The 25718-nt window shown below is 37.0% G+C and overlaps 1 protein-coding gene across 3 annotated transcripts in view; it reads left to right on the top strand.

Annotated features, from left to right (window-relative positions):
• The window catches only part of HOMER1 (homer scaffold protein 1), a 64846-nt gene that overhangs the window by 15852 nt on the left and 23276 nt on the right, over positions 1–25718 (top strand). Inside the window, exons 1-5 of one of the 3 annotated variants that reach the window (XM_087958314.1) lie at positions 1549–1661; positions 1787–1939; positions 5215–5346; positions 11731–11823; positions 18546–18685. In XM_087958314.1, coding sequence (XP_087814440.1) covers positions 5245–5346; positions 11731–11823; positions 18546–18685 — 335 coding nt within the window. In that variant the 5' untranslated portion in view covers positions 1549–1661; positions 1787–1939; positions 5215–5244. Of the gene's footprint in view, positions 1–1548; positions 1940–5214; positions 5347–11730; positions 11824–18545; positions 18686–25718 lie in introns of those variants that run through there. The other 2 variants (XM_026670588.2, XM_087958313.1) reach the window with 2 other exon arrangements.

Raw genomic sequence — 25718 nt, 5'->3', positions numbered from 1 at the left:
ATCTATGAATAGGCTAACTTCATTAATTTATTTAGCAGTCCTAAAGAAGTAGAAGAACAAAGATAAATGGCTTTATTAAATAGTAACTATTAAATTTATCAGAGTAAAATACTGGTGTAAAATTGAATGAATGAAATCACATGGCTTCCTCCATGACTTCAATTATAGTAATATATTTTCCTTAACTTAGAATAAAATATTAGTCCAACAGTGTATCTTGCCCCATGGTTGAATTGAGATTCATAATGGTACTAAAGATCTTTTAATTACAAGCCAATTCTGAAGACATGGCCGACTTGAATTAACTCCCTAACTCAAAAGCTCATTTAGATTGACAGTATAATCATCCGTCCAGAAATCATCAGAAGTTTCTATGAATGAAATTCCCAAGAGATTAATAAAATCGTGGAGAACTTTAGAACCCTGATATTATTAATTCTGCTTTTCTGTCTTTCAATATGATGTACTAGCATGTAAATTTAAAAACATAATTGTTCCTAATTGTAAGACTCTTAGTTTATAATACTGCAACGTATTTACAAAATTATTTCCAAACTAGTGATATTCTTTGAAACTGGAGTCCCAAAGGTGTTTTTTCAGGAGACAATTGGATTTTCTTGTTTTTTCTTTGAAAGCGTTTTGCTTCTCATCCAAGAAGCTTTTTCAGCTCTGACAGGATAGTGGTGAATGGAAGGATTTATATTCCTTGCAGACAGCTGGTCATTTGCACCCTTTTAGAGGGTAGTTGAAGCACTTGGAGGTTTATCTGTGTCCTCAGGGTCACCTGAGTAGTGCTCCTGGTTCCTGTAGTCTGCAATTTTTCTCTGGAAATTTATTCCTACTCCCACACCATTCAAAGGGTGTTCATCCCAAATTGTATAGCTAAAAGTCTGTAAGAGATTCTCAGTCATCCAGGTCATGGTTGTCCCAAAGGTGCTTTTTCAGGAGGCAACTGGATTTTCTTGTTTATTCTTTCTTTTTAAAGAAAGAATTACAAGTTCATATATCATGCCAATTCATGATTTGATGAAGAACCACAGTTAATAGGGTTCAGATAATGCATTAACTAGTCATTCACAGAAAGGTCCAAAAATATACTTTTGATATTTGAAAATGAATTAGTGTGAAAATAGTGAAGGGTTCTTTATCAGACATCTTTCAGCTCTTTTAAAAATTCCCCAACTCTCTGGGTGACCCCAAATTTTTAGAACAGAGTTAGGGAGCATAGCAAAGAGAATGTGTTCTATTAACAGATGGGGAATTGGTATTATAAGATTCCCCTCCGCCCCACTATCATCATGATCACTCCTTGTAACCATATTTCACCAATAAAATTGATAATGATCAGAAATAGCATTATATTATTTTTAATAAGAAGTTAAATAAACCAAGGTAAGAAGTCATATAATTAGGTGACCTTTAATTTTAAAAAAAAACTTGTAATATTGACAGCCCATGTTTAAAGAGTCTGACAGATGGAGGAGGGGAGAGGAGGAGGTGGTATATCAGTAATGCCTCTATATTTAGATACGTCTCCTTTATTTGACTGTACAGCTGGCCACTCAATTTATTTTAATGGACTTGCAGTTCTCTTTCCTCTGAATACTTTTCATGTGCTACACTGAAGTCTCAGTCTATACATATAAGTCTTAGGAAGGCAAGTTTATCACTGATGCAAAGTGAAGTCATTAGTAGGATCCAATGGATGAAATATCCCAATGACCCATTTACAATCATACTACGTCCAAACCAGATGCATCACTTTTACTTTCTGCCCTACAGGGAGCAACCCATCTACAGCACCCGAGCTCATGTCTTCCAAATTGACCCAAATACAAAGAAGAACTGGGTTCCCACCAGCAAGCATGCTGTTACTGTGTCCTATTTCTATGACAGCACAAGAAACGTCTATAGGATCATCAGCTTGGATGGCTCAAAGGTAAGCTCCTTGATTGTTTAAGCCAAAACAAACTAGAACTGCATTAACTTTGAAGCATAGATGCCTTCCTTTTAACATTTTATTTAAGGTATTTCACTGATATGCAATTCAGAATGATACAACAATTGTTGGAAGTTGGCTTACAAAATCATACTTTATTAAAAATGCTTTGAACTGTGCTGATTAACCATTGACAGATGTTCAAAAAGGCATGGCTTGCTTGTTTTTGTATGAGTAGGAATTCAGCATAAAAAGAGAAGAAGCTAAAAACTGGTGTTTGAAATGATAGTGTATATCTGTACCCAAGTAGTCATATTTTTGTTCATTTAATTCTTAACATAAAATAATTTTCAACAATAGCTAAATGTTTGCAATAGGAACTTGGAAATGTCTTCCAAAAGTGATGTTATACCATATGGAGAGATATAGCTTGCAGCTTCATTATACAAATGTGTGTAAATGTTTAGTGGTAATTAGAGATGTGGTCTCTTACAGGAAAATAAGGCTTTTATGGAAAAAGGCGTTTATGAAAAAAATAGCAATTTGCCTGAGCATTTGGGATAGCAAGTCAAGTGAACAATGACATTTTCTACCCATTCATTTTTCCCCATTCAGTGTTCTTACATTGTAATCTAGTAAATAAGTTGTATGTAGGTGCATGTACAGCTCTCCAAAATTCATCCTTTTTCACTAGAACATGGAATGATAGGAACAAATTCCATCTTCCTATCAATTTGAATATTTTAAAATGTTAGCCATGGATATGATGTACAATTATAATTTTAAAATGGAATCTCCTGTTTCAAATATTTTACAATTATAACAATTTAAAATTTAAAATAACATAAGATAATAGTAACAAAATTTTAAAAAAGTTGTATCTGTCAATAGCCATAAGGGGCAAGTGTAAAGGATACTAATATATCAGTGATTGTTGTTTAACATCCTTATTTAGGTCATTTGCCTGTAGTAGAGAATTGGCTTTGGACATGAGCTTCTTAAAAATGAGGTTGATTTTTTTACCCTAGAAAATTAAATAGCTGGACTCCCAATATTATGGGAGACCTGTATCCTTATATACCAGTTCAATTAACAAAATTTTCACTGATGCTTGTTAGTATGGAGAAAGCAGTATTTTAAAGATATTGATTCTAACATCCAGTTTCATTGATGTATATGAGAACTTAAATAATTGGACAAAAATACAGTGTTTCATGCGAGAATTAGTTCATGCAATTATTATAGCACCACCAACTGGATGACACAAATGTAAAAAGCAAAAAGTGTTTGTTCCTTCATTTTCCCAATGAAACTACTCATTTGGACAAGAAAGCTACTTTCATTGTGAAAAATATAAATATCTGACCTATACATGTTCATTAAGGTTTCAGGGTGTCAGTGATATTTATCCCACTTGAAAAGCCATTCCTTGAAATAAGCTGCATTTTTTTTGAGTTAAAAAGCACTGAAAATCTCCAGTTCTGCTGAATAGCCAAGTTTATGTTTTGGGGATAAGCCTGTTTCTAATATTATGGAAGGTGACCTTCAGATTAAGAAACTGATCTGCCAATAGGTGTCAACTTCCCACAACTCTGATCTAATGGCCGACTCTTTATTGCCTTAAAATTAGCCTTCTTTAATTGCTGCATTTTATTTACAGTACATTTTGGACCATTAAATAGACCTTTTATATATATAAAACCTTCAAACATTTTTCACTTAGAAACAACTGCAGAAAAGCTCCACTGTTAATGGTTCTGGGTGAAGGCTTTTTAGCCATAAACCTCTTCCCTAAACTGTTGTTAGCCTTGTTAAAGAAAAAATTATAACTTCTCTCCTATGGGATAAAAGCCACATGAAGCCAGAGCCTATAAGATAGATATACAAGCAGTTAAAAGGTCTGGACATAGTGTGAAAGAATAGTGTGAAAGAATGAGAATGATTTCAGAATCAGATAACATCATTAATAAAGCTGTTTTTTGGGGAGGTCACTATTTGTACATTTAGATGAAAAAAGCTTAGACCTAATGGTCAAGAGTTACTCAAATAAGTCTCCTTAGTGCCATAATTGTACTACGTGTTTCTTTTTGTCTCTGGGCAAAAATATGGCCAGAGTTCTCTTAACAACCCATTTGGGTTACTACAGTGCCTTTAAAACTATCTAGAAGCTGTAGATGGAACAACATATTGAATTCAAGCTGGCAGCATAGACAAAATGCCCGATTTTGGGTAAAAGTTGCTCTTTTTTAAATAAAAAATTCAATATTTATATAAATATTTATAATATTTACATACAAGCCATGCCCAGCCAGTCACATGACCACCAAGCCACATCCATAAATTAGGCCATGCCCACAGATCCAGTTAGTGGTCCCTGGGATTTAAAATTATGAATTTGGTGGGGGTCCAAAAGGTTGCACAGTCTTGTATTTCTGTGCAGCCTGGATTAATTGTTTTGGGGGGGTGCTCTGGGGGTGAGATTTCTCTGCGGCCCACTAAAATTTTCTTGTGGCCCACCAGTGGGCAGCAGCCCACCGGTTGGCGACCGCTGCTTTAGAATGATGTTACATACTGTCAGAAAGATGAAACTTCTATTAGTATACCTATTTGTTAAGTTGGCATTGGATACAGGAATATCCTGAAAAAACATGAATAAGAATCAGCATAACAAAAAGCATAAGAATCAGATCAGACCAAAAGTACAGTGCTCAATTATGTTTCACACAGTAGTCAATCATATATTTTGAATAAATTCAGCTGTCCTTCGTGCAGTTATAAACATGTGAAGAAAATAATACCTATCTCGTATCTTTGTTGTCATCCACTCCCTTACTGTTCACATTTTGAAAGTATAATAGACACATCTGTTGTACCAACATTCTTAGTATGATCACATAATTTTTTAAAACATGGTCACTCCCTGGATAATGAAAGGGACAACCCCAGACTCTTCATGTAATAACAACATAATGACAATTAAAAAGAGCGTATACAATATAGAATCAATTATCATTGCTGACTGTGGTTGGTCACAGGTTTCCCACCATTCATAGCTGCATTATAATCATTGGCAGATTCTATTTCAACTTGCTAATGGAGCAGAGTATATCTGTGAATATGATCAGTTTTGAATAGGCTTTTCGAAGAAGTTTTTAGAAGGCGATTCTTTGGTTGGCAAAATAGTCTAAAGCTTACTCTATTCTACAGCAGCTAATTAACACTCCCAAAATGGATTTGTGATTGTGTTTAATTTATAATATTTTTTCTGTGTACAGGCAATAATAAATAGTACCATCACTCCCAACATGACATTCACAAAAACATCACAAAAGTTTGGTCAATGGGCAGATAGCAGAGCAAACACTGTTTATGGCTTGGGATTTTCCTCTGAGCATCATCTCTCAAAGGTAAGTATTTCCACCAGGTATATATATGATTGCTTGGAGCTAGGAAGCAACAGGGCAAAGTTATGCAAAAAGGAAGTTAAATGTTTATAACACTTTTAGAAAGTTAATGCAATTTACTTCTGAAAATATAGTATTATCTGTTAAGCAAAGACCTCTTAAGTAAACCTTTAAAGTTGTATGATGTCGGCCTTCAATTCATATAAACAAAATTTAATTATTGGTTTGGGAATAATAATTCCAAACATATCTCTGATATATGCTTCTCAACTTTAAAAATAATATTCTTTCTTGACTGTGTTCCAAAACTGAATTTGATTGCTAAAACAAACAACCGTATATAAAACGATCATTGGCTATTAACATCCCAGATTAAATTTAGAATTCTTAAAGGCATCTGAACTTTGTGTTTGGATCTAGGCTGTTTTCCTGCATATGCATATTTTTATGCTTGGCATTTCAGAGTTTTGGATTGCCATTTGCAATGTTTGTATAGATGAAAGCACCGTCACATCTTATTAGCATGATGATATTAATTTGGGACAAATGTTATCCTTTAATTTCTATGAAATCTTGTTCAGAAACTCTGTAGGCACTTTTAAGTATGTATCAGATATGGACAGATATAAGTTTATTCTCTGAGAAAGAATGCTTAAATATCTAAAGGAATATTCGCTTAGTTTCATTTCAGAAACTCCCACGTAAGAGCAAAATGATGGTAGAGAGAAGATGGTAGCTGTATTTGCAAGAGAGATTTTACAGGAAGCACTTATTAAGTTAGAATTCAAACTCTTATCTTACCCTACAATTATAGTATACTATCCAATCATAATCCAAGAACTATGAAATATAAGAAAAAAATTAGAGTAGATCAAACTGCTTGTACATTATAAAAGCATTATTAGACTGGCATTTATTTTTCCTCATGAATTTGTTTTGTTTCAACTGTTTTTCAGTTAGCTTTTACAGCACTGTATTATATATGAATTTAGGGGAGGTAGTTCCTTGTTTTTCATTTTATGCTTAACTCCATTTGCCACTTTATTAGATGTCCTTACAGATTTGAGAGACTTTTTAAGGGTGCTTTGCTGTTTCACATTCTAATTATTTATGAACAACTTAAAAAGCACTGGTTCTAAATGGATCCAATTATTTTTACACCTCCATTGTGAAAACTAATTACTTTTACTGATTATTTTAAAATCTTTAATCAGGTAATGTTGATCCATAAAATCTATAGCCATTTAATGATGTACACTCATCTCTTTATCCCCTAAATTGGCTCAGGAGGATTTGATGAAAAACTTAGTTGAAAGCTTTTTATAAAGCTGACCATACATTTATCTTGTTTACATTTTCAAAGAACTCTAAAAGATTAGTGATACAGAATTTAAATGTGACCAAGCCAGGGTAATTCTCTTTCTTTTGTTTTTGTTTGAAATAATATTATTCAACAAATTATGAAGAGCTGATATTGAACAAGTTGGTCTATATAATTTAAGCAAAACAGACAAAATTAATTGATTCAACTTTTCTTGTAATCATTTAATTAAAATTTTAGTATTCCCCATTTTCCTGTGTTATTCAGTGGCCTGACTGCATCTCTTTATTGTTTCCCTCTTTTAAACTATTTAAAGAGTTTTGATTGTTGCTCTTACTATAAATAAAAAGATGTCCCTCCATTATTTTGGCGCTCCTTATCTGTTTTGGTTTTATAGAAATATGTGTTCCTTTTGAAGTTTTTTTTTTTCATTGAAATGAATGTTTTTGAATAAACAGTTTCCTTAACAATACTTGTTATAATGTCTTTGACTAAAATTTATCTTTCTTAACTTGTAATATATAACTTCACTGAGTTTTTAATTGTAATTTGAATGACTCTCAAACATTTTCAGAAGATTTATAATGATATGCTGCAGGTTGTCCTCTTGTCTTCCAAGGTCATTACAAAAGTTGATCCTACTTATATTTTCTTTCAACTTGGTAATTTTTGAAAAAGAGTTGAATTGAATATGCTTCTTTGGAATTCTTTTTTCTCTTAATGAGTAAATACAATAAATTTATTACAGTGGTGGTCTAAATCTCACTGTATTCAATAAGATCCCATTTTGTATTAGATCCTAAGAGTATCTATTAACAAAATGCACTTGTCTTTGGATCCCTGATTTTATTCTCCATCTCAAAGTATATGGAGAAGTTTACTATTAGCATTTTTGATCAAAACTTACTAATGGGATCCTTTCTTATTTATTCACAGTAAATGTGTAGAGGAGTTTGTCTGTTTTGAATTTTCTAATTAGTTTGATTTTTATGTCCTCTTTAATTATTCTGCACTTACAATTTTTTACTATTATTCTAGAGGTTGTATTCAGATTACCAGGTTTCCATTGTATGTACGAGAGTACTCAGGATCTCTAGTTTTGGCTTAGTAGTTGCTAACATTAGCAGAGAAACTATATTGCAACGATCCTATTTTTTTTACATGTGGAGCGAGGGAGGGAGGGGGAGGGAGAGAGAGAGAGATCAGGGTTGAACTATGGAGTCAGTGCTAGCACTGATGGTTTTCCCTAATTGGGTAATGAAATATCTGAAGTAAACAACCAAGCTCAGAGAGTATACAGAGAATTAAATCAGAGAGCACCAAGGACTCCTCAACTATTTACAATGCCTGTTTAAGTGGTCTTTTGGTTCAGCATTCAATGACAAGTTATAAACATTCAATTTCTATCTCAGTTGCAGGACTCATAAGTTATCCAACCTAGCGGCTTTTCAGGCTTTAAATCAAAGCCAGCCGGGAAAGGCCAGGAGTTCTTAGCCTTCATAAGAATTCTAGGAGGCATTCAGATTAGCGAACCCTGAATTACCTTTACTAGCAACGCATAGGTTTTTTGGGAAGAAAATTAAATATTTTTGCATAGTTTAAAATACTTTAAAATATGATTGGAAGTAAATTTGGGAACTAGTTAATTTTTTAAAAGAGTATGCTGATTATAAATACAGGTAGTTCAGGCTTAGCAACAATTCAGACATATATGAACCTTCCCAGAACTTACAGCCTGCTTTCAAAGTTCATGTGGTTGCATTTTGGGCACTTAGCAACAACTAGTTCACTACTATGGCTGTTTTCAGCATCCCCATATGATAATAATTTTTGCTGGTTTTTTGCTGGTTTCTGGCTTTTAGTTTGCTTCCAGCAAAAAACTCCTGCTGGGAAAAACGGATTTGCTTAGGGACCACAATGCTCACTTAACAATTGTGGCATATATTTAACAACCACTGCAAAAAGATCCTAAAACCAGGCACAATCCACATGATGACCTTGTTGAAAACACTATGAATTATGACATTAATTCTGGGTTCAATTACAACCATAAGTTGTGGATTACCTGTAAGAATCTTGTGATATCTTAAAAATTAATTGATCAGGCATAGATTAACTGTTATGCTTGTTATACATGTACTTTTAAGGTAGCCCAAAGTGCTACAGACTATTTATATACCTTATATTTACTGATTAGATATTCCCTTCACTACCTAAAATATGTTTGTAATATAATGCGCAAATTACTCACATTGCACTAACCACGAATTATTTATGGATGCATTTCTGAATGTTAGAAGAGTAGCTGCTATACTTTTTGAACATGTCTTGAAATGGTGAAGGCATCCAGAGAGAGGTATGAATTTTAGAGTTGTGATTTGAGGTTATGCTTTCAATTCCAAAGAAAGTATTATACTTGGGGTTTATTTACATATTTATCTGACTTGCTATGATAACTAGTTCTATAGTTTCATGTAGTTCCAAATAATTTTATAGTGCCATAAAGGCACCCCTTGTTTAACGACTACTCGTTCAGCAACCATTCAGAGTTAGCAATTGTTCTACACAATGAGATTGACAACTGGTCCTAGTGGTTGCAGTTGTTGCCACATATCCCAGACACATGATTGTGATTAGACACATAGCAGCTGGCTTGCTATTACAACAATCACAGCATACTGCAGTCCCATATTTGCCATTTGCAACCTTCACTGCTGACTTCTGCAGGCAAAGGGAAGACATTACAATGGTGATCATATGACCCTGGGATTTGCTTAACAAGGGCAAATGGAACTGCTTCAACTCCCATCGTATGTGCTCATGCGGTGTGCTGTATAACTGCAATGCTTAGCAACGGAGTTGTTGGTCCAATTACAGCCTTTAAACAAGAACTACCTATAGTTCCAAATAGTTTCACACAGGGCACTCTAAAGAGTATTTCATAAAAGTGTAAGGATGATAATAACTGTGTATCCTTTGTTGTCCTGGGCTCTCCTTCCTCTGGCTCCCCACCTCCAAGTGTAAATAATTTATTAGAATTAACAGCCAGAGATACATAATTAGGAGTACTGATGGGCATATATTAAACCATGAATTCCAAAAAAATATCTTCCCACCATCCATAATGATTAGAATCAAAGATTCGTTTTCTCCTAAGGAGCCTTTCTCCAAAAGAGAAAAGGAAGCTTTGGATTCAACACAAAGGACTGTGATTTATATCCTCTGAGTCCAAAATGTTTTAAAATATACTGTGTACAGGAATGTCAATAACATTCAGAATGCTGTGCTCAAAAGAAATGATTAGAAAGCTGAAGTTTGAAAATGAATGGTTAATATTGTAAAGATGTAGAAAAATCTTGAACATTCAAAAAGTACAAGAAAGTGTTCCTATTAATTTCTGGTTCCTGCAGAAATTGCTGAATTAAGACCAACAGCCAGTGTGAGATATGTGGAAAGAGGCCCAATGCATTGGTAACTGAACCAAATAGGTAATTTTTGGCTACAGAGCATATTCCAAAATAAATACAGGTATTCTTCAACTTATAGCCATTCATTTAGTAACCATTTACAGTTAACAACAACACTGAAAGTGTGCACAGTTATGATGGTCACATGATCAAAATTTGATCACTTGGCAACTGGCATGTATTTATGACAGTTGCATTGTCCTGAGATCATGAGATCACAATTTGTAACCTTCCCAAAAGGCTTCCAACAAGCAAAGTCAATTGGGGTGGGAGCCAGATGTGCTTAATGTCCACATGATTCATTTAAGGATTGCAGTGATTCATTTAACATCCATGTCAAAAAGGTCATAAAATGGGGCACAGTTCACTTAACAACTGTTGCTTAGCAAAAGAAATTTGCTGTGGTTGTAAGTTGAGGACTACCCTATACTGTATGTCTGGCTGACTTCAGTCAGGTGTAACAATCTAAATAAAAATATAAAGCTTTATCATACAGTGATACAGTGAGTGATCAGTAAACAGTTTTATTTCAGTACAGCTCAAATCAATCAGTAGACAGAGATAGGTGACTGCCACACCCAGCTATTCCTGACCACCTTTCTTACAGTTTTCTAATTCAAACATTTGAGCCAATGAGATTGTAAGGCAATGACCAATCACACGCCATCCCCACCTATTTACGCTTTCTAAGCACACCCCCCCTCCTTGTGCAGTTTCTGTCCCCTCTTATCTATGACTAGCTACAGTGGCTACAGAGTTCAAAAGGTGCTTTTTCAAAAAGCAACTGTACTTTATCTTTTCCATCCAGTTGAAAAAGCACCTTTAGGACAACCATGACCTGGTTGACTGAGAATCTCCATAGACAATGGCTACAGAGGCAATGCCTGTAGCAACAACACCTAAGTCTTTAACCTTTCTTTCCCTCAGCCCTTGCAACTTCTCATTTACTACGACAGAGCTAGCCTTCCCCATTGCTGTTCATTACAACTTTTTAGCTTTGCTTTTTTTCTTCTTTGCTTTTTCAAAATTTAGTAACTCTCACTGCTCTTAGATACCTTATTATAAAAAATAGTTATTTTAAAAATTTGAAGTACAATAGGAAAACCAATTCAAAAAAGCAGTTGCATTTAATGTTTGAAAAGTAATCTAGAACATTATTTCTGATTTGTTTATAGATGAGAGCTGATTTCTTAAGGAGTAGGTTTCTATCTGTAGCTTTTGTGGAGAGTGGTTCTTGTTGTGAGAGAGGGGAGGATTAAGTAATCTTTAAATGGTTATTGTTTAACAATCATAATAATTATTCATAGTCTTATATCCAAATGGCTGTTCTGATTATTGTCATATTGGATCACAAATTTTATATTTTGATGTCCCATTTTTTCAGAAATCTTTGTAAGGACTACAGTATAAGTCTTCTTCCCAAATAGTAATTATGTGTTGATATACTTCCAGCCAATGGTTTTATTATATTGGTTATCATCATTACTGACTTTTTACATATTTTTGCTAATTTTGTGGGATGATTTTGTTGAGAGCCTGTGCTGTATGTTATAAATTTGATAAATAAATAAAATGTAATTATCCAACCTTTGTTTTCAGTTTGCAGAAAAATTTCAGGAATTTAAAGAAGCTGCACGACTAGCAAAAGAAAAATCCCAAGAAAAGATGGAATTAACAAGTACACCATCACAAGTATGTTTGTCCTTGTTTTTTGATTAAAAATGAGTATAATTTATTTGAAATGTTCCATAGTTTTGATTTACCCATTAAATATCAGTTTTGGGACATTCATCTGCATAGTTTCATGGAGGCTGCTTCAGTCCTATGCCTGCTGCTCCAGGTACTGTAGGTCTGATAAAGAGATTATAGCTTTTCACTCTGCAAAAGTTGAAGCAATTTATACATTGGAGTAAGCCATTCCTTCTAAACTTTATGGAGATTAGAAGGATCCTTGAGTGAATATAGAATGCAAGAAGCAAAATACCGTATATACTCGAGTATAAGTTGACCCGAATATAAGCCGAGGCACCTAATTTTACCACAAAAAAACTGGGAAAACTTATTGACTCGAGTATAAGCCGAGGGTGGGAAATGCAGCAGCTACTGGTAAATTTCAAAAATAAAAATAGATACCTCTATGAAAAATAGATACTTCTATGAAATATAACTAAAAAGGCATGTTGCTTTCATTAGTGTCAAGATGGCATGAATTAACATGGCATACTCAATTGCAAGTTAACTTCATTCACTCTTGGCATTAAAAAATGCCACCGGGAGGGAATTATTATCTAATTAAAACTTTCACTAAGACAGTTGAGAATAAGTTTGATGTTCACAATTTCCTCTTTGAAAAAGACCAGTAAATAGGGAACAAGAAGATGAAGAAAAAGAAGTGTGTTTTTCACACTTTTCACACTGCAGTGAACAAAAATGGCATCATAGGAACAGGCTTATTCTCAGTCCAAAGGTTTGTTTCTGATTTCTTCCCTGATTTAAGGGAAATTTGGGAAACGACCTCACTATCATGAAAGGTTTAATTGATTCACTAACCCAAAAGAAGATGATGATGATGACAGTGGTAGGCAGGAGTCACTCTCTCCCTTGCAAGAAAAAAGCAAGAGCCGTTCTTATGATATCTCTCTCTTTCTCTCTCCCCCGGAATAAAGTCAAGCCCTTTCCAGCACGCGCAGCAATCCGCCACCGCCCTTTGCACCTTGCAAATGCAAAATCCCGGGGTTTTTGCATTTGCAAGGTGCAAAGCGGCGGGCGGATCGCTGTACAGCGTGCTGGAAAGGGCTTGACTTATTCGGGAGAGAGAGAGAAAGATATCATAAGAACGCTCTTGCTTTTTCGCCAGCCCGGCACTGGGGGCTTGCAAGGGAGAGAGTGACTCTGCCTCTCATTGTCATCATCATCTTCTTCTTTGGGTTAGTGAATCAATTAATTTGGGAAACGATCTCACTATCATGAAAGATTTAATTGATTCACTAACCCAAAAGAAGAAGACGATGATGACAGTGGGAGGCAGGAGTCACTCTCTCCCTTGCAAGAAAAAGCAAGAGCCGTTCTTATGATCTCTCTCTCTCTCTCCCCGGAATAGTCAAGCCCTTTCCCGCAGGCGCGATCCACCGCCGCCCCTTTGCACCTTGCAAATGCAACCCCCGGGATTTTGCATTTGCAAGGTGCAAAGGGGCGGCGGCGGATTGCGTGTGCTGGAAAGGGCTTGACTATTCCGGAGAGAGAGAGATCATAAGTGAATCAATTAATTTGGAAAACGATCTCACTATGAAAGTCAGTTTTCTCTGCCAGTGGGGTGTTTGGAAGAAAACGTCCCGCGGCATATCCACGCGCGTGTAAGGGGAATCAGAAATCCCCGCGTTCAACGCCTAGCACGGCAGAAGAGAAAACGCAGCTGTGAGCAAATACTGGGAAAACCTGATTGATCAGAAGGAAGGAGGCAAAAGAGGGAGGGGTGGTGGTGGACGGAGGTCCCACTGGTATTTGTGAAACACTCGGTCGGCAGCGCTTAAAGTCAACGTCCTCGCTCCCACCCACCCATGCACCCAAAGCCACGAAGTCCCCCAGTCGCACAGCCCAGAATCGCCCTCCCCTCAGGGGGCAGCTACGACATCCGGCGTTTCCCGAGAAGCTCCACCGTGCAATGAAAGCGCCCTGGCTCTAGGCTCGTGGGCTCAGAAAACAACGCGAGCCGAGGTGGCTTCGGCTCCGCTTGGTTTTTCCTCAGCCCCAGCTGCTTTCAGTCCGCTCGGGAGGAGGAGGAGGTGGTGGCGGTGGTGGTGGCGGCTCGCGTTGTTTTCTGAGCTCTAGGCTCGCAGGCTCATAAAACAACACGAGCCGAGGTGCCTTCGGCTCCGCTTGGCTTTGTTTCCTCAGCCCCAGCTGCTTTCAGTCCACTCGGGAGAAGGAGGAGGAGGAGGAGGTGGCGGCGGCGGCCTGCAAGCCTAGAGCTCAGAAAACAACGCAAGCCACCACCACACCACCATCTCCTCCTCCTCCCGAGTGGACTGAAAGCAGCTGGGGCTGAGGAAACGAAGCCAAGCGGAGCTGAAGCCACCTCGGCTCGCGTTGTTTTCTGAGCCCGCGAGCCTAGAGCCAGGGCGCTTTCATTGCATGGCGGAGCTTCTTGTCTCGGGAAACACCGGGTGTCGTTGCTGCCCCCTGAGGGGAGGGCGAATCTGGGCTGCGCGATTGGGGGACTTCGTGGCTTTGGGTGGGAGCGAGGATGGATGGAGTCCGTGAAGTGGGGCTTGCCTGCCCTTGCTGGCTGCCTCTGCTTCCTTAGGGGCGGGGAAGGGGGCTCATCTGGACCAAGGGTGAGTCTCCCCCTCAGTTTCCCCAGAAGGATCTTCCGTTGCTTTTGCGTTCTCCCTACGTCTTCCCTCTGTTAAAATCCCCCCCCACACACACACACACACTTATTTTCGGGCGGATAGATTTCGTGTCTGAGCATTCTCACATGATGGTGGGTCTTCCCCCCCCTAAAAACAGTTAAAAAAAGAAAAAACAATATATCCTCATGCAAGAACTTTTCTGCTTCCGATTACCCCCATGCTTACAAGTTGCAAAGGAAACACGGAAGCAGGGAAGCGGCTGCCCAGCTCCAGAGCTCCACACCATTTTTTTTTCAGAGGGGAATCTGACTCAAGTATAAGCCGAGGGGGGTTTTTTCAGCACAAAAAATGGGCTGAAAAACTCGGCTTATACTCGAGTATATACGGTATTTGCTTCAGCTTGGGTATATATATCCATTATGGGGTGCAAGCAGGGGTGGGATTCTACAGATTCGCACCTATTCGCTAGAACCGATCGTTAACATTCTAAGCAGTTCAGAGAACCGGTTGTTAGAAGAAATTACTGGCTTAATCCTGTAAGGAAAGCAGGAAGGAAACATTCTGGTGTTGCTTACAGAAACTGCCTCTCCGTTAACCCTTGTTATATTCTTGGCAGGAGTAGACTTCCTGTCTCTGGAACTTCTCTGGAGATTTTTTCCCCCTCCTTTGCTGGTACTTTGCTTGTGTGGAGTGACCATTCAAAGTTACAATGGCAGTGAAAAAAGTGACTTATGACCGTTTTCACACTTACGACTGTTGCAACATCCCCACAGTCACGAGAGGCCAGCGTGCCTCGATGTGAGTGATGTTCAGTTGGACACGGCCAGCCAGTCACATGGCCGCCAAGCCACGCCCACCAACTAAGCCATGCCCACAGAACTGGTTGTTAAAAAAATTGAATCCCACCCCTGGGTGCAAGGCCTTCTTTTCTTAGTTTTCTTCCATATGGTGCCCATTGTGTGTATGCATGGGGTGGGGGAAATTTGCTAGAAGACAGACACTTGACAATTCCATTTGTGTGTGCATGCTATTAATGTATAATATATTAATTTAATGCATCTTGCTGTTTGGTTCCCTGCCCCCCCGCGCCCCCCCCCCCCCAGTTTTGTATGCTGCTCAGAATCCACTGGAGTTGAGTGGCCAATAAATTTAAATAAACCAATAATAATAATAATACAAAATATGTGGTGATTATATTGTGTTTCTGCACCTGCCATCTTCTTGATTTTGACATCCTCCTGTGCTGTTTACTTTACAAATGGTTCCTTCCTGCCTCACTACCTCTTGTTCGGATGTTCAAATTATAGTGGCTTACCTTCTTCATCTGTTTTTGTCTTCCTTATGACCTTGTAAACTAGCAGCTTCTTCTTCCTTCTCTTGGGATTCTTCCATTTCAGTATCCTTGTTTCCTCTTACCTTTGATTGCTGTCCCATTCTTCCTGTGGATCTTGTTTGGACCACGTGCAAATTGATATTCACATTTCAACATCCTTTGCCTATCTTGAAAAGCCAAGACAGATCAATCTTATGGCTGTTGGCTAGATTGGGAACTTGCGGAAAAAATATCATGGAAGAAGGCAACCACTTCCATATACTGTTAAGTGGAGCTGAATTTGGTTCCTTCTATTTAATAAAAAGTGAGAACTAATCACCGGGATTGCAAAGTGTTTGAAAGAGGGTGCTTTGCAAAGCAGGTTATTGGAAATAAAGCCCTTGCATTGAAGGAGCTACTTTGTTTGCACACCTCATGCAGCTGCTTTGAAAGCTGTCCCTGGTTCTCTATACTTATATCTACATGCTGAGACAACCTTTTTGTTAGGATCTCCTGCAAAATGGCTGAGCACGTTTAGCCTGAGAGAAAGCTGTGACTGCTTTAATGCTTTGTGGAAGAGAGATTTTGTATAGCCACACTAATCACTTTATTGAGATATTTGCTTGAGTAATCACTTTCTTACTAAGAACCATAACCCCAAGGGTGGGTAAATTAATGCAGTAGTCTAGGCAATATGTAAACTGTAAGTGCCCTGAGCTTTAAAGGGTAGCAAATGCCTCAGGCTATTCCTTTTGTTAAAGATCTAAAAATGACCTGACTGAGAAGAACACAGCAAGCCAATTGATTGTAATGGTTCTTTTTATTTATTTATCTAAAACCATCTTGCACTTACTGTAGAAGGGGTTATCAAGCATTGTTTTTTTTTATTTCATTACACTCAGTGGTGCAATTCAACTGGTGTAACAACCGGTTTGGTGAGCGTGCACTTGGTGGAAAGAGAGCAAGGTAGGAAAAATGAGGAAAGGGGAAGGAAGAAGAAAGGAGAATGAAGAGAAGGGGAGGGGAGAGGAGAGGAGGAAGGAAGGAAGGAAATTATAATGAGGGTGAGGAAGGGTCTCAGCGAAGTCCTGCTTTAGCACTTGACCACCATAGGTGCCCCGGCATGAGTGACATTGAGTTGCCACACCCACCATGGCCATGCCCCCCCCCCCAGCCCTCCCAGGTCAAACACATGCCTGATGCAGCCCTCAATGAAATCGAGTTTGATACCCCTGCTCTAACACAAAGTTAGATGATAGTGCCATTAAATTGAAATAGAATTTTATTTATATTTTAATTAATTAATTTTAAATTAAGTTTAAGAGATCCTTCAGGGCTGTCCACTAAAAATCTGCTTCTTCAGATTGAATTCAAAAAGATGTTTCCAAATATTGGAGGACGCAAATGTAAGTTCCATCTTGCAACTTTTCTCCCAGTATTGCAGTTTTCCTTTCTGTCTGCCATGTGATGACCATGTGAGCATCCATCCAACTGCTTTAAAAATGAAAATAAGTTCTATGCTATATCTGCACACTTCAGAGTACAGTACCATTTTGGATTCCAATGTGAAGAGCACTGTGCAGCTCTAAATAGGAAGAAAAGTAGAAAGTCAGTATAACCTCTACCCCAATGTTTCTCAACCTTGGCCACTTGAAGATGGAGCACTTCAATTCCCAGAATTCCCTAGCTGTGGGAATTCTGGGAGTTGAAGTCCCCCCATTTTCAAGCGGTCACGGTTGAGAAACACTGCTCTAGCCCAATACATGAGGATGTAACAATCTATCCATCTAGAACGGGGGTGTCAAATGCTATTTCATTGAGGGCCGCATCAGGATTGTGTTTTGACCTGGGGGGGGGGGAGTGGGCATGGCCAGCTCAACATCACTTGTATTAGGGGTGCTTCTAGTAGCCCAAGCTTTCTGCCAGAGAAAACGGGCTCCCGACTCCATTTTCACTGGCAGAGGCACTGCGGGCTAGTCCATCGCTGTTTCCATCCACCCCATGGGCCAGATCTAAGCACCCTGTGAGCCGGATCCAGCCCCCGGGCCTTGAATTTGATACCCCTGATCTAGAATTATTTTGAATGTGCCACATGGAAACAGCAAATGAAAAATTCTGGAAAAGGAAAAGCCTGAGGCAGCTCCTACTCTTAGACACCTTAGCTGAAAGTGAAACTGAATGGATTCACTCATCTCTGAGTTTCAGTTGGGATTTTTTTTTTTTTTTTTAGATAATTCCACATTCCGTAATTCATTTGAACATGAATGCAGGTAGACTGTGCCTTTTTTTCAACATTGTGAGATTTTGCTATTGTTGTCATAAATTGGGGCAGAAATAAATACCTAGAAAACAGTGGCACCTTCAAATTCTTAGGCCCTCAGAATGAGGAATTTGTGCTATGCCACAAATTCTGCCCCTTCGGAAATATAAAATCCGCAACATCACAATACATATAGAAACAACATCACAATATTGCCAGAATTGCTGTGATCCTCAGATACTGCTACATGAAGCAGAACATCTTCTGACATAGTTAGTTGATTGCAACAATAGATGGGAGATTATTTGATGTACATACTGGTTGCAGATCTCTAGCTTCCTTTTGTTTTCTGCTTTAAAGGTTCAGTAAAATTCTGAACCCCGATATTTTCTAAGACCTACAATATATTGGATAACTGTAGCATTTTATTTTATATATTGGAAGTATATTGTAAAAAAATTAATTTTGTAACCATTCCTTTTTTTTAAAGGAATCTGCGGGTGATATTCAATCTCCTCTTACACCGGAGAGCATTAATGGGACAGATGATGAAAGGACAATTCCAGAAGTGACACAAAATTCAGAACCAAGGGCTGAAGCAACCCAGAATGCATTGCCATTTGCGCATAGGTACAGATTCCATTCCCACATCCTTATTAAGTAATATGTTCATGTGCTTTTTTTGTTTTTGTTAAAATGATCTCTTTTGTTTGGTGAATTTAAAAATCTTGCATGACTGGTGGGCTTACAGCCATGGATACAACTTGTTTCATTTGCTGTTTCTCTACTAAAATGGCATGGTTTGGTATAGAAAAGAAGCTGATCTCTTCAATGATGAGAACTACAGCAGAAAGAAGAATCATAGCTCTGCCAGTGTGGGTTTTCCCACCCCCTCCTGTCTATATTAATTCTTCTCTGTGCATCTTGACCATGGACTAACACTACAACTTAGACTTATATACCGCTTCACAGTCCTTTTACAGCCCTCTCTAAGCGGTTTACAGAGTCAGTATATTGCCCCCAACAATCTGGGTCCTCATTTACCAACCTCAGAAGGGTGCAAGGCTGAGTCAACTTTGAGCCTGGTGAGATTCAAACTGCCAAATTGCAGGCAGCCCGCAGGCAGCAGAAGTAGCCTGCAGTACTGCATTCTAACCACTGCACCACTGTGGCTCTAGATTTAATCTAAGGTTCAAGTGATTTTTTTGGGGGGCGGGGGATGAAGTACATCAGTAAAAGGACTTTATTTCTACTCTTCATGTATGAAGCAATACTTGAATGCTTGGAATTTTAATATCATAATTTTAAAAGGGCTTCCTCCAATATTTTATTCAATGTCAGGTACTTAGAATGCAAATAATACCTGCAAAAATCATTGCAGAGTGCGGTGTTCTTATTCCAAGTACTGGTTAACCATGCTCTTTTCAAGTATGACCCATTTCTCTTTCTCTGGCTCCAATTCTGGTGCTCCATGAATGTGCAATGACCTTTTAGGGACTTGAGAATGCTCCTAAGCTCTTTTTAAAAATGTACATTTCTTCAAATCTTAAGATGCCTCCAAACAGCTATATCTCTCTCGCATATAGATGGTACTGATACCATCCACGCTGCGTATGTCAGTACATTGCATGTACCTCCTATTTGATGGGATGCGGAGAGCAATATGTTGTCTTGGAGTGTAGTTTTTCGAGATTCTGGTTTGCATAGAATAGTCTGAGAACGCTTAATGTGAAATTGGTTTTTAGTTGTGGTTTTGGCAGATTGATCAAAATGTGTTTCAGAACTGACAGATGCTGTCTTTATTACTAGAGATTGTTGCAAGTGATAAAGATATGATTAAGTTTCGTAACCTAGTCTACACCTAGTTTCTGTCACACTAAAGAGCTCTACAGATAATTCTCAAAGTGCAAGCATTTGGTTAGCAATTGTTTGAAGTTACAGTGGCACTGAAAAAAGTGACTTACGACCAGTCCTTGCACTTATTACTATCACAACATCCCCAGGGTCATGTGATTAAAATTTGGATGCTTGGCAACTGGTATGTATTTACAATGATTGCAATATCCTGTGATGTAGTGATCTTGTGATCTCTCCATTTGCAATCTTCCCAGTCAGTTTCTGTCAAGCAAAATCAATAAGGGAGGTGAGATTCTCTTACTGACTGTATGATTCACTTAACTGCAATGATTCACTTAATAGCCATGGCAAGAAAGGTCATAAAATCAGGCACAACTCACTTAACAACCATTTTGTTGAACAACATAAATTTTTGTCCTAGTTGTGATTGTAAATTGAGAACAACCTGTATATGGGAATTTGATTGATCCAAAGTCATAATGGGTAACTGAAATCACTATCTATAGGAGCATCCATTGATGACAACAGAATGATTAGGAAACAAATTGCAGACCAGGTATATGAAGGATGTGCAAATCAGATGAAAAGAAGAGAGATTTTTATATAATGTTTTTGGCTATTTGGTTTTCTATTTAAAAAAAAACAAAAAACAATCAGACATTTGAGTCACGGTTTTTCCACAATGAGAAGCAGACAATTTTTATTATAATATTGTATCCTGTTATAATGTTATAATTACAAACAGTTTATCTTGAATAGAAGATTCGGGGGGAAACAAATGTATATTTTACAGAAAACCTGGAGATTGGAAGCCAATGTTTTGAAATATTTAATATTTTTGTAAAGAGATTGAGCTTAAACTTTGAAAAAATATTTTTATAATATATAACATAGCACTAAAACATATGTTAAGTGAATCTACTTGGTTAAATTGCTATGTGCTGCTGTTGTTCCAAAATAGTAAATTTATTCTAAATGGAAAGAAATATTAAGATTTACTATCTTTAAAGATGTGTACATGCCTGAATACCTGCTTTTGTAATTGCTACTAGTCCATATTTTCTATTGTGTATTTTTGTAAGAGTATTGCACTATAATTGAAAACTGAAGTCCGAGAAGGTTGCCTTCATATCTTTATCAAAGAGGTTTAAGTAAGATCTATGTGTCTTACTCTATTCCCTCCTGCTTTTTTATCTATTAAAGGCATATATATATCAGAAAAACAGGTTATACATTTTACATATAAAAATAAAAAAAGTATTTAATGAATACATAACTTGCAAAAAAATTGAACTTAACAGTTTGGAGGAGGGTGAGACCACATGTATATTCCCCAAGCTACCTATCTTGTCTAAATACATTCCCTTTGATTTCTTGTCTCTCAGTTTTGAGTTTGAATTCCATTCAGAAAAAGCAATGAATAAGGGATGTGCGTCATATTGCTATCTCTTTCTAATTTCATAATGCCAGATTGCAGAACCTGTAGTTGAAGTCCTTTTATAATCCCTTACCTCTCACCATGATGGCTGAGCTCCTGGGAGGATATTAATGAGATGTCTGCAAAATATCCTGAATTAAAACAGTTACTTTGAGCTTGAAATAATTCTTGCAACATTACTAGGACTGGCACTGTTGCTTAGAAGATGTCTGGTAAGGTCACCACTGTTACAAAATTCAGATTTTTTGCACACCACTAGGTTTAATCCAACAACACCGGGAGACCATCAAAGTCTCCATCCCTGTCCAAAAATACAGCATTAGGTATAAGAAAGAAAACTATTGAAGGCCAGTTGTGATTGCAGCTGATCCATGGCAAATTGCAGATGTCCTTTATTGCCTTTCATCTTGTTTCTGTGAAAAACAGAAGCTAAGCTATTTGATGTGGCTTTTTGAAGCTCATAGAGACAGTAGGGATATTGTTTTAAGGAATGTAGCAACCTGAATTATGCCAACTTTCTGTCCCTTCTAAAGCAATTATTTTGGGCTTAAACTATATGTTACTTTTTAATTTTAAATGGACATGAGGTGTAATCGTGAAAAGATAGTTGGAAGTGTTTTTATAATCATTTATCTCTAATGGATATCTTCCTGAAGTTGCTCTTTACATCCAAGAAAATAACAACACTTTTTAATGGATCAAATTTGATTACAAAAGTGTGATTACAATAAATGCCTCCCAGGCTTTCTTCTCTGTTCTGTTAAAAGTTTTTTTTTCTTCTTATTTGTTTTTAAAAAATAATATAATATGAAATGATATATTTAGTTAACATGTAAGAATGGTTTTTTTATTCTGAGGAAGTGATTAGGTTATTACCATACAGATAACATGTGAATTAGAACCATGTAAAATAATTTACATGAAAATAAAGGCTTATTACCCCTTAAAGACGTAGCCAGTTTGTTGTGGCACAACTTTTCTATAGGGTACAATTTGTTTGTTTGTTTTTTACAAATGCTTTTGTTTAAATCATCCAAGAATGCAGAATTCCAAAATGTTTTGTTGTTATTGGTAAAATATGGCTGATAATCAGAATATTTTTGTTGGAAAATAAGCTAAGCATTATTTATATGAATGTACATAGTAACTCATCTCTGACAATTTATAAATTTTAAACACTTTTTAAATGTTTAAATAGTGAATTAATACAGTGTTTTTTATTTAAAACTTCGGCAAAAGTTTTAATACAGAGTCCTGATTTTAATACAGAGTCCTGATTTTGAAAAATATCACATACAGACATACATGATGTTTGCTGTAAGAGTGAATTTAGCACTCTTTCTTGTGCCGAGCTGTGTAAAGATTTTGTTCGAATGCCAACCAAGGATTTTTACTTCTAAAATATTTTAAATGTATTATTCTTACTGTAAGAAAACTACATTAAGTCAGCATTCTGACTGAAAAGTAATTTCTGTCCTGGGAATTAATAAGTGAAATGTAGCTTCTTGGAGTTTTGGGAAGTTCTTTGGAAGTTGTTGATGAAATGAAGATGTTGCTCAATGCATTTTAGTATCACAAATGCATCTGTACATATAAAGACTTTAAAATTACAGCAACGTACTCTGGATTGGATCTTGCAGAAAACACCCACAGGAGGAAAGATTCCTTTTTATCACCAGGAGACTTTGATCTTTTTTTTCTTTTCTATTGGCTGAGCAGGGAAAAGACCATCTTTACACATTCCCCCTGCACCATGCTTTTTGGTAATTTTCTGACAAGGGATATTTCAGGATCCTGCTGTCAACAAAATCTTTGGATAAAATTGGATGTATTTAGAAAATACATGAAATAAGATTAAATTTATAGTATTAGAATTATTTGTTTCTTGAAGTGATTGTTCTTTTTTGTACTCAGTTTTGGTATAATACCTTAAAATAAGGCTATTTCAAACAATGGTTCTGTTTTTAGTTTTCTTCTCTGTACAGCAACCTTTTAATAATGCTGCATATGTATCTGTTACTGTAAGAACAAATTTGCTGCTCTCATTAAAGACTTTACAGAGAATATACCTTTGTGTAGATTGAATTGCATTTTATTATTTATTCGTGTATTAAATTGTAGATCCCTACAGGGGAACAAGACTCCTTTTAATGAAAGATTTAATATTTGGGTTATTAAATTGGGCTATCGGAAAACAGCTTGAATTCATATATAAATATATTTTGCTTAGATTTTTGTGAGTATAGTATAACTTCCCCAACCTTTTGACAACTGAAGGATTCCTAGATATTACAGCCAAAAACTAAAAACCTTTCACTTAGGAGTTCATGGAATTTTAGTTAAATATGTCTGAAAAGCAATACTTTGAAGAGTCTAGTGCAATTAAATTTAGCAGCTGCTAAAAGTGTTTAAAAGCGAATGCCTTACTATAAAATCTCTCAAACTATCTTTTTGGCACCTTCTGTTTCATTTCTCCATCTTTCAACTATATTCCTTTTCTTGAGTCACTTCAAATTCTCAACTTTTGTTTCACTACTGCTTCATCCACTATGTGGACTCCCAGACCGCATTCATTTTTTGCTTGATCCCTGTTGTCCCTTTTGCATAACACTATGCAATTTAGGCAATATATTTCTCTGTAAACAGATGCCCACATGTTCTCCCAAGCGTCAAGTTTCAATCTTTTCATTGCTGTCCTTCAAACTATCTTTTCTCAGAGCAGAGCTGAAAACTTGGTGACAACTCTAATCTGTGATCAAAGCCATGCTGCTTTTTATAACCTTGACAAATTGTGAAAGGTAAAATTCTTTGGCCTAGAATACAGTTGTGTCCAGATATTCCATATTTTCTGTCCCTATTCTTAATTCTTCAAATGTAGCTTTTCTACAAGTTCCCCCACTTGGAAGAAGAAAATGCATAGCAACTGGGATAAATCCTGAATAAACTCAGAATCCCCCAAAGTCCCACCTGATCAAGTGTGTGGTGAGGCAACTACCACTTTGGAGACCCCAGCTCGCTACTCCCAATGTTATGCTATCCTTACTTGTCAAAAGATTCTCCACCCCTTATTTTTGGACAATTTAATTTTTAGTTTCATTGTCATTATCATTACTAGATCAAATAATTTTAGTGCATTATTTCTTGTAGCCAGGTAAATAAGAACTAGATAGATAAATAGTAAAATAGGAGTACCATAATTTAAACTTTTATTAAATTTAAACTATTAAAGTAATGGAACTTTAATAATTACATCATGGAATGTTTAATTCATAAATCAAGGTGACATCTGGAAAAATTACAGTAGCTTTCTAGACAACCATAATATAGCTATAAACAGGCTTTGATAGTCTGAAGGAGATGACTGCCTACTTCAAACCCTTCATGCTCATTTTTTTACACCTCCTTCTGTGTGGAAATGCCTTGACCTTCTTTTTTTCACACTCTCTTGAACTGTTTGTTGAGGTGAGGTTCAACAAAGCTCACTACATTCTATGCATTTCTGTTTTCTGAATCTCCCTGAGAATCCCTGGCTCCTAACCGAGCCCAAATCCCTGGCTCCTAACCTCAGCTCTGCCTGAGCCAGAAAGATGAGCCTCTGACAGCAAGAACACTTTTAAGATAGCATCTCTTGCCAGTCTTAACAACTGGATAATTTTGTAACAGGAGAATCAGTCTCTTAGATAACCAGATCACTAAGCCATTTAGGTTTAAATTGTGCTTGATAAGCAGTTGGCAACCAGCATAGATCTTTTAATACAAGCATCTTATGATCTCTATATAGTTATACTTGTTAGCAATCTAGCTTTGCACCTGTTCTAGATAGTTTTCAAGGATATTCCCATGTAGAAGATATTACAGTAATCAAGACTGGATGATATTATGCCATGGATCAACACTATCAAATCAAGAAAGGAATGAAGCACATGTTGCAAAATTATTCCTTGTCAAAACTGGCACCTGCCAATATAGTGATAACTGAGGGTCAAGGAACACAGTCACATTACGACCCTGTACCCTCAAGAAGAATGCAGTCTATCCCAAACAGGCTGAGTTCTAATATTCAAACCCAGATTTTTCATTACTAGTAGCACTTTTATCCTGAAATCTGGATAACTTTAACTTATTATTTCTCATTCACCCTACAATTGACTTAGACAAAGTTCATGGTTTCTGAAATCGGATGAGATATCGTCAGCATATCGATGACACTCCATTCAGTCAAGATAGCCTCTTCCATCAGTTTCATGCAATTGTTGAGCATTATGGAGAGACAGACTGAACCATGTGGTGGATTGTAAATCAATAGCTTAGATGTCAGACAATAATTCCATAGCTTCATCTATATCCACGTATGCATTTTGACTCCTC

This window comes from Notechis scutatus, chromosome 2 (genome assembly GCF_049901735.1).
Source record: "Notechis scutatus isolate UNSWTSFEM ecotype Mainland chromosome 2, rNotScu1.2, whole genome shotgun sequence".
NCBI lineage: Eukaryota > Metazoa > Chordata > Lepidosauria > Squamata > Elapidae > Notechis > Notechis scutatus.
This window is presented reverse-complemented; position numbering and strand designations above follow the sequence as displayed.